The 10,426-nt window shown below is 36.9% G+C and overlaps 1 protein-coding gene across 1 annotated transcript; it reads right to left on the bottom strand.

Moving 5' to 3' along the window:
* Positions 1-8,598: 8,598 nt before the first annotated feature.
* Positions 8,599-10,021, bottom strand: LOC105034711 (uncharacterized). Its single transcript, XM_010909965.3, has 2 exons — positions 9,579-10,021; positions 8,599-9,256 (listed from the first exon to the last, which is right to left on the bottom strand). Exons 1-2 carry the CDS (start codon positions 9,717-9,719, stop codon positions 8,918-8,920), a joined length of 480 nt encoding a protein of 159 aa, XP_010908267.1. The 5' UTR covers positions 9,720-10,021; the 3' UTR covers positions 8,599-8,917.
* Between the last annotated feature and the right edge of the window lie 405 nt (positions 10,022-10,426).

Here is a 10,426-nt window from a genome sequence, read left to right as displayed (position 1 = left end):
CAGAACTCTTATATTATAATGAAGTCCATAGAACTATTTTCAATCAATAAAAGAAGATTTATCGAATAGTTCTTAAACTTATTTGTGATCAAATGATATGTTATTAACAAAAATGATAACATTTATCAAGTATAGATCGTTGTGTACCATATGGGTTGATTGTCCTCATAATCGAAGAGTGTGGAGATATTGGTATGGCATACAGGTGAAATATAGAAGTACATTTGCATTGAACTTGATCCAACTGTGGAGTACTTTACTATCAAGAATAGCTCGTGAAGAATATAGGTATAAGTGTCCCTCCAATCTAAAATCACCATGGTGATTTGTAAGCAACTCATCGTGCTTTGGTGCCAGAATATCTATATTTTTAATACAGTGATAGAAGATTTTTGAGTACAGTCAAGTACTTACGAAGTTTGTGTATGAGTCAATATGGGATTGACCACTCTAAATTTTGGAGATAATGCTTCTTTGTATTTCAATTAAGTAAAATCTTGATCAGGATAATCCATATGAGGAGTTACGGGATTTATAAAGTTGAAACACAATACGGATATACTAATTAAGAGTTAACAGTCTAACTTTAAAGTCATCTTGAACATTGAGGGTCAAAGAGATAAATTATTCGACAAGTATATGCCAAGGTTCTTGAATATTGCTTTACAATAATTTGACCTGTCTGAATATTGGATATCATTGCTGGATGGTAATTTTGATTAATACAGAAATTAATTTTTATACTATCGACTTAGTGTTCGAACCTATGGGATCACACACAATAGATATTCCTATCTGATCAGATAGCTGATCAACGATTATGAATCATTAAAAGATATAATCATCAATATGATTGATGATTAAGCTTATGAAAAAATTATGATAAAACAATTTACTAACAATTAGTGAATTATAAAAAGATTTATTAACAATTAGATTGTTAATTAGCTCAATTTGATTGAGCAATGAGATTCGGATCAAGTCTAATTGAATTGGATTCAATTAGATTTGACCTAATTAGGTTATAAGATAACCTAATCACTAAGAGAGATTAATTTTTGATTTGATTAGGACTTGAGCTCAATTGGATTGAAATTTAATTGAGCAGATTAGGTGCCTAATTAGATTAGGTTCATTTATCTCTTTGGGTCTATTCAAATGGGATTTGAATGGAAACCAAATTGAATCAACCTAAGAGTTCAATTGGATTGGACTTATCTCCTTGCGCCACCCCACCCCATGCCACGCCTTTCTTCACACAAATTCAGAATTTGCATGATGTTTTCTCATGCAATTTGAATGTTTCTCGCCTCTTCTCAATGCCCAAGTGGATATGGATTAGATTTGTTTAAGTTTGAATTTAGATTCAACTTGAATTTTGAATTCAAGTTTGAATTGGTTTTGAATTCGAATTAAACTATCCTAATCTTATCTCCTCCTAACCACTTGTGGACGCCAAAAATAAATGCTTTTGGGCATGTGTCAGAGATCTGAGAGTTATCTGAGAAGGTGTTTTATTGTGAGAAAAGAAAAGAAAAAGAGGTGGGCGTGAGGCTTTCTAGGCATGGATTCCCTAGGGTTCTGTCTAAGGTTTTTGGGAAGAGAGAAAAAGAGAGTAGAGAGTGTCTCCTCTTCACCTTCTTCCTCAACCTCATCTCCTCTTAAACATCCTTCTTCACCTCTTGAAAGAGTCTGAGTGATCCGAAGAAGGAGCTCAATCAACCATCAAAAGTAGATCTCTACAAGAGAGCTAGCATCCTAGGGAGATCGTCGATCATCGAACCTCTGATTGGATCGAGAGCCTCATATGGACATCTGTAGAGATCGAACGTCTGTATGACTAGAAGCAACTAACGAAACCACAGTCACCAGCTACGGTGAATATCGAACCGTGCTCAGATATCGAGATTCGATCTCGAATCTCTTAGTAGAATTGATCTTGTTCATAGATATGATCTATAATCTTTGATATCAGATTATGCATATATTTTTACATCATACGACCCATGATATATAGTTTTAGATCAGATCTAATGCATGCCAGGTTGATTTGATTGATCTAAATGTCATCCGCTGCGTTAAATTTTAAAAAAATTTTAAAATTACATGTATGAAACTGCCTGTGGTTACTATCACTTTCCTCTAGCTTATGGATTCAGCCTACATAGTTGGTTGGGTGGAGATGATACCCATTGTGGTTGTGCCCTCAAGTACTTGGAATTAGTGAAATAAAAATCATCTATGAATTAGGTAGTTTCTCCTTAGCTATTACAGGCATATGGTTAATTTTCAGCATAGGAACATATCCTGAGACAACCCCCACAAGATTATAGGAGTACAAGGAAAAACTATGGGTAGAGGAACAGAAGAAGAAACAATTTGATGGAGTAATTGGATAGAAGTCCAAAGAGCAAGGGAAAGAACTAGAGCTAAGGTAATCATGAGTTGAGAAGGGCTCGGGATCATAGATGCATTTCAAGAAAATTACTGAGAAGCAAGTAAAGCCAAAGTAATCAGAGGTCATTACCAAGAGGTACATATTAGTATGCCAGCCATAGAAGGCAACATAGACCAAGAGATGAAGAAAGTGTGGTGCAAGGAGACCGTGGCATAGCACTTGGACAATCGGTTTATTGGTCTAGGAGTAGATGTCATTGACAACTTGAAATGTAGGATAAAAGAGTAACCAAGTTAATGTGGAGCTATAAGGGAGGTGTACGGGATCAATGACTATAATCATCAAGGATGGATCTAATTAAGCATCAGCATACAACATCTTAACAAAATTAGACATGCCTTCCCCATTATATGGCAAAGCATTCTACAACATGTTTCTATGAATGGTAGTTGGAGCACAATCAAACTTGTTAGATTTAGTAATAGATCCTAATTCGTATGCTTCAGACCCATCATCTATCAATAGGATGCCCTAGCTGATTATGAAATTTATGGTGAGCATTAGAATCATAGCATTTTGGATAAGAAAGGCTAAAGGACCTTAAGATGGTGGGCGAGTAATAATACCAGTAGCAAATAGTCTGGGCATGACTATACTAAGAAGTTCTTCTGAAGGAGTAAACTTCCTAAATCATTTCTTATTGCTGCTAGTTTTGAAAGTTGGGTGTAGGTGTTGCCTAGGTACTAGTGGCTTGTATTGTGGGTGCGAAGGGTTTGTATTACAGCTATTGTAAATAAAGTTGTAACTAAATGATTTGCTAAATAGCTTGAGTAGTGTTATAGTTAGACCTCCAATTTTATTAGTCAACCTAAAAAATGGCATTCAGGATTTACTTAGCCAATTTTCCTGCTCTATTTAAAAGGGTGGTGTTGAAAAAGATACGGTTGAAGACTAGAATCATGTGCTACTCTATAGAAGAGACTCTACCTTAAATTTGGTACAAACAAAAGAGGAGAAGCCAAAAAATATTCTAAAAAGCAATCATTATAGCAATCCTCAAATAGACCTAATGATCTTATCAGTTGCATCAATATTAAGAAGCAAATGCTTCATTCTTACGGCAAGGTCTTTGAAGTAGTTGATATGTTTAGAGAATTTCCATTAAACTTCTATACTAGTGCTCGAGATCCTAATAAGGCTAGTTGTCAAAGTTGTAGTGGTATTGCTTGAGGAATGCATCAATAAGGTCTTGCAAGTGTGAACTTTGGAATGGTCAAGCGATGTGAACTGGTCAAGGGTGGATTTGGGTAAACTCTCTTGGAATAATCAGATTATGAGATGATGGTCATGAACAACCTAAGCTGAATCTCGATAATATGCAATCAGATGTGTAGGCTCCCAACCCAATTATATTTCTCAAAATTGGGAACTTTAAATTTGGGAGGAAGCATAATTTTAAGCAAAAGTATAGATCGCTAATGCTCATTGAGGCAAACTCATTTATTTTTAGGAGTCCTTTAAGAGTTGGATGTCATCATATAGTCGTGGATGCTGGTCAAAAGTATTGTACAGGTACAAATGTGATTACTGGAGAAGGCAAGCATGATAAGAGGGTAGTGTTTACATTAACATGATAGCATGATGAGGTTGAGAATTGAGAGTTGTGGTAAAGCGGATGGGTAATTAATAAAGTTTGTTAGTTATGTATGGTGTATAGCTATTATTGGTCTACTACCTCAATGGTAGACAATGAGAATGACACAAATGCTTGAGGCACAATGATAGGATCTAGGCTTCAATTTGGTGTTAATCAGTGGTTAGTTATGAACATAGTGGTTGAGTTCAGGTTTAGGACTAGCAATAGGTTGAGAGTGTGGTTGGGTGGTGGGTTGGTTTAGTGTGATATGATTGATATGTCACGAAGGAGGAATGGGGTTAAGGCAAGAAAGTGGTTGCTTGCTTTAGTATTGGTCATATGTGCAATTGTTAGGATAGGGCTAAGACTAGGGCTAGATTGGGGAGTAGGATTAGCCATTAACTCAAAAAAGAATTGCAATATGGTTGATGTTGAAGTGCTAGCTATGGTAGTAGAGGCATCCTTAGCTAAGCTGGTGGCTATGCCATCTAGGAATGTTTCCATTAAATCTTGATTAATTATGAAGGAGGAATGATTTGGATTAGCGTCAGAATAGATAGGGAATAAGGTTAAGGGATGGTTATGAAAACCAATAGGTTGGATGAATTGAGTTCCTTGTTTTAAGCCAATCAAGCTCGCAATTGGGTCAAAGTAGGGCTATGCACTTGTTGGGATGGTAATTGGAGTCTGCAGGGACCCATATTAAATTAGACTTATACAAATCACAAAATCTATAGGATAATGTGACTATAAATCATACTGATTATGCAATACATCAACTAGGCCAAATTTGGACATAATTAGGACTATTAGAGTAATCAACTAGTGTTTAGAGCATCATCATAACTATTTCACATACTAGATTGGTAAGCAAAGAGTCTAGCACCATAGCAAAGCCTTGATAGACTCATGCTCATCCTCGAGATGAGCAATTGCTGGGAAATAGCATGGCTGTCAGTAACACCAAATTTTGTAGTCTTCAAGCCAATCTAAATCTAATCTGATCCAAATCTGAGAGGATTAAAACTAAAGTTGATAATGCTTAACCATTTAATTTGTTTAACTTGATCTGTTATAGATCAAGTTAGGTTACTTACATAATGAAAAAGTTAGATTCAAATTTGCATTTTTGATCAATTAAATAAATAGGTCAAGTTGGGTTAATAAATATTTTATCCATCTTGTATCTGACCCAATCATTATCTTATCTAACCCAACCCGATTGCCACCCCTAATTTGGGACTAAGCTTCCTCACCAATATGGCATCATTGTTAGTCAAGCTAATAATAAGAGATGGTTTTGGTGCAAATGTGCAGCCTGATCTTACTCTAAAGTGCTTAGTGATGCATGAGGCAAGTGGTAGACTAAATGGAGATTGTTGTGTCTTCGGTTTGGGAAAAGGGTTGAGGCTTGTGGTGCCTTTTCCATGGCCCTAGACACAAAAGAGCACACCAAACTTGAAACAAGGATTTATGTGAAGAAAAAGGAATGCAATGCAAGCCCTATGGGTTTATTATGTTTTTGGTTTAAGGAATAAAATTGAGCACGCAATAAATCAAGCAAACAAGCTTCAATCTAAATAAGAGGATGTATTATTAAACTAAAGCATGGACTACTAAGTTAAAGCAAGTAGCACACAAGCAAACCTAGAACTAAACATGCTAGAAATAACACTATCATGCTTGTAATCATGCATAGGAATCAATTAAATGTGTGAGCAAGTTCAAATGAACCTAAGCATGAACTAAACTAGCAAGTATGATGCTAAACTAAGCAAGCATGAAGTTAAGCAAATATCATGCTATGAAGCTAAGCTAATCATGCTACTCACCTAAACTAAGCCAGTATCATGCTATGCAAAACCTACTATCTAATCATGCGTCAAGACAAAGCACCCTAACATACATCTAGTGATGGCGAAAAATGAAGACATAAAGCATATAAGGCATATCAAAGCAAGCCTAATCATGAACATACAATCTAAGCATATGAAATTAGCACAACGAGATGGACTAAACTTTTCTCTCTTTGCTTGTTCATCAATGTCCTTCTTTTGATGCTTCTCTTCAACACTTCAAAGAAACAAAAAGAAAGAGTAGAAAGGAAAAAAGCAAGAAAAAAAGTTTTTTTTTTGGGGGGGGGTAGAGCAAGAAATAAAGATTTACTATTAACTATTGCTACAAGAAATGAAAATCCTGATCTTTTTAGCAAGAAGAGATACAAGAGACCTGTTCTATCCTAGTCTAAGCTTACTTGCAAGCTATCCTCAATGGAGTCACCACTTATGGGATATCCCATCGGTGAGAGAATTGCCATACAGCCTTCTATATGAGCTAGGGAATCAATGGGAGACAAGGTGATAGATTCGGATCTAGATTAATAACAAGAAAAGATCCAAAAGTACACTCCACCGCCCTCATTAGAGGAGGTCCTAGAGATTAATAGGATCCTGGGTTTCATGCATACTCGAAGAAATGAAGAAAGAAAGTCAAAAAAGTTTAAGAGAGCGGAGTGGGAGAGATATGGCACAGAATGCTCTTGCTGATGCTCCTTCCTTGACTATACAGGTTTAGGTTCTTATGAGTGGATAAAAATAGAAGAAGGCTTAGAGACGGAATGAAGGCTAGAATCTTCAAGAGAAAATTTTGGTAATGAATGTTGTATACTTTCTGTTTTCTCCCTAATTCCTCACTTATCTGAGGATACCATAAAAGTTATGCATAGAGGGAGAGAGATGATTTAAGGGCTATAATTGAATGAGATGTAGGATAATCCTACATTTAAGAGGTATTATGAAGTGCTAAATGGCTTATTCCTATCAGCTAGAGTATAAGGAGAAGGATTGGCGAGGTTTCTAAATTAAAGGACTAGAACTTTGTATGAATGCAGTTCTTATTTTTTTCTTTTTTTAGGAGTCAAGTGCTAGGATTTTGTAAAAAATAGGAGAAAATTATTTAAGAATTAGGATGAGAACTCTTTGGATCTAGTGGTTAGATTTGATATGAGATATCATACTCTTATTGGCTGGAAAGGAAGCGAAAGCAGGTTTATAAAGGCGTAGGGGAAGGATTAAAGAAGGTTGTGTTTCTTTAGATGTATAGGATGAAGAATAGAGTTGAGGGCTAGGTTAAGGATAGGGATCTTGGTCTAAAGATAAATAGGATTGTTATGAGCGATCTGGTTGTTCCAAGCTTTGCTTCTTATGACCCTTAATTTTTTATATTTTAAACACCACCACCATCCGCTCCCTAATTTTTATATGTCAAACACCCCCTTAGCTCATAATAATGGTCGAAGCACCTGTTGAAGCCATAATAGATTCCACTAGAGGGACATTATGAATATTACTACTTGATTTACATCGAACTAGTCAAGGAGCAGATTATGACATTAAACACTCTTTCCACTCGAAACAATCATGTGTGCCATGTTCATTGCATTGCTGAGGATATAACTTATGTGAAATTATTTGAAAAATAAGCCCAAGAAAATGATGAAGAAGACTTCCAATGGGCAGGAAAGAAAACTATATGTGGACAATATGTTGAATTTTATAGATATAATAATATACATGAATAAAGATAGCCGGATTTTGGCATCCGAGAAATCAAAATATAAAAATAATTCTAACTGCAAGAATTGATAAGAAGGTGATTCAACTAAACTGCAGACCCACTTCTACACTTAAGATATGGAAGTAGTGATATATGGTACTATAATAGTAGATCACATGATTAATTTGCCTAGCACCGATACCGAGCAACTTCCTCTGACTCAAACTCAGATTAACATGGTATGACATTAGTTTAGAGAAAAATGAACCATTTTCATGAATCAATATGGTACCATACATAGACCAACAACAGAAACCTTGCCTACCAAACCAACCTAATCTATTCAACAAAGTACAAGAGCTTCATCAGAACTTATTAAATTAAACAATGCTAGTTTCGAAACAAAAACCGGCAAGTTGATCAAAAGAAAGTAGAGTTGAAAAGAAAAGTACAGCTCCAAAGAGGATATGGATAAAGTACAGTAAGAAAAAGAGGGGAAAAAATAAAATAAAGATTAGGTTCTAGCTAGCATATGAATAAAAAGAGCAAGATTAGGAGTATAGAAAAGCTAGCAGTAACAACTTGTTGTGTTATAAAGAAGAATTTACAACTCAAAGATGATTTACATCTAAGAAAAAAATGGTCAAAGATGATAAGCAGCATTTTTTTAGTTGGAAGCTCGTATTCATGTTGAATGGTTGCTAAGTCAGGAATGAGAAAGTAAAAGAATAAGATAAAAATCAAAGAATCAAATATGTTCCTATATAAATAAAATATAGAACCATTTGTTTCACATTGTAGTTACTAATGTGGAAGATAAATAAACTCCCAAAGCATTCAAGTAGGGACAACCATATAGGGAGCCAAGTCAAACGCAACTTGCCAAACAGACTAGACTTCCAAGCTAATGACCACATCCACCAAGCCGTAGAATCTCCAGCCACACCAAAGCTCTAGGTTGAAAGAAAAGAAATCAATGACATAAAAAGGAGGAACTAGACTCCACAACTTAGGGCTAGCATACAAACTATGAAGTCCTTGCAAGTCTTATTGCTGAGAAAAAATCACTAGGCAAGTTGAAACCACAAATAGATAAATTTAAAAAAAAAAAAAAAATGCACTGCATCAAATGTTTTGCCAACAGTGTCTTCCATCCTCCACATACCACGCAAGATGGTGTCCATGCAACCAAAACAGAAAAGCTAAAACCAACATAACCTTGTCTTCTTCTTTTAACTGTTCATCTATAAAGCTCGCCTGAAAGTATTCTGTACAAAACGACAACCTAAGCACAAAGGACACCAAATCCAGAAAGAGTTCATAGGTACTCAGAGTCCCTCAGAAGACCCATTGCTGGAGTGCTCGGTAAGGGAGGAGGTATTGCTGCTGCTATTTGTATTGGAGTTGGAGTTGCAGTAGTGGGTGTGCTTCTTGGAAGAGCCCTTGCATAGGTGAACTGGGTACTTGAGAGCATTGAGCTCCACCTTCCTGAGGGCAGCCTTTCCCAGGTCCACCCCACAGATGTCTGAGAGCCTCACAAGGTAAAGCAGCACATCAGAGAGCTCCTCCCCTAGGTGCTCCTTCTCCTCCTCCTTCCAGTCTGGGAGGCCCTTGGGGACCTCCCCTCTCCACTGAAATATCTCTGACAGCTCCCCCACCTCTCCCACCTTCCTCCACCGCCACCAAAACACATTAAAAAAAAATGAGAGAGAGAGAATTAAAAGCAAGTAAAATATATTAAAAGCAAATTTAAAAAAAAAAAAATAACAAAAGGAAAGATCTTTTTTCCTTTTGTTTGGGAACGTTGGCAGTAACAAACCCAACCCTTTTCCCAATCAAAATATTAAAATAAATAAATAAATAAATATTTAAAAAAAAAAAAAAAACATTACGATCCAAACGAAGAAGAGCAAAAGTTTCTAACGCATTAACAAAGAAATGTGTTCTGGGTGGTGAAGAAAGTAGAGGTTTAGAGGGAAAGAAGGGTACCAGAGCTAGGAGGAGGTTTCGGGGGCTGTGGAACTTATCCCAGTCTCTTTCTCTAGCGAAGTCGGCCATCTTCTTCTTAAGATCGTCGAGGGTGACACTCCCTCCTTCCTCCATGCCGCCTTCTGAAGCCGCTTCTTTCATGTTTCTCTCTCCTTTTGGCCCTTCTTTTGTGTCCTACGGTGGGTTGGGGGAAGGAACAGAGGGACCAAGAGGCACCTCAAAAGGATGGACTGCCGTGGGGCTCTCTTTTAGCTGCTGTTTCCCAAAAGGGAAAAGCTGGGGCCGGACTCGAGAGGGAGACCGCCTTCCTTGTGGCCACTTGCCTAGTCATTCCAGGAGAGGGTTGTATCTTTTGCACGAAATACGGATTCCCCTTCCTTCGCTCGAATCCACCGTTGGATCACCCACAGCACAGCTCTCAAAGCAACCAGTGGATGATCCAGCGGCGGGAAGTAAGGGGACTCTTTCTTTAGCACGGAAGATATAAACCATTTCAAGGAGCGAGGACCAGAAATGGGCAGTCATCCTGGGAACGCCCAAGTCCAGGCTTTTCGTTGTGGATCGAATTATTCCTCTCGGTGAATATAATTTAATAAAATCAAAAGTATTGGATAAGAACATGAGCCCCATCGATCAGTTTGCCTGTTCCAATCAAAGTTTCAAAAAAAAACTGGTATATGTTATTGTCGTCACGATACAGTGGATCTTTCCAACACGGAAAGAAGTATTGGTTGAGAACTATTTTCAACCTGAAGACTGGAAATGTTTAAGATGAAATGTCAGGAAATATGAACATTTTTGGTTATTAAATGTTAAATAAAAGCTGTCAATCCTTTTGTATCGCAATC

The sequence above is a fragment of the Elaeis guineensis genome, chromosome 1, assembly GCF_000442705.2.
Source record: "Elaeis guineensis isolate ETL-2024a chromosome 1, EG11, whole genome shotgun sequence".
NCBI classification, from domain to species: Eukaryota; Viridiplantae; Streptophyta; class Magnoliopsida; order Arecales; family Arecaceae; genus Elaeis; species Elaeis guineensis.
Note: the sequence above shows the minus strand (reverse complement) of the source record. Positions and strands in the feature narration are given on the sequence as shown.

Bases quoted from the DNA above. Each gene is read 5' to 3' on its own strand.
- LOC105034711 (XM_010909965.3), bottom strand. From the start codon at position 9,719: ATGAAAGAAGCGGCTTCAGAAGGCGGCATGGAGGAAGGAGGGAGTGTC. The intron at 9,257-9,578 runs GTACCCTTCTTT...CGGTGGAGGAAG, and splicing joins GAAACCTCCTCCTAGCTCTG to GTGGGAGAGGTGGGGGAGCT.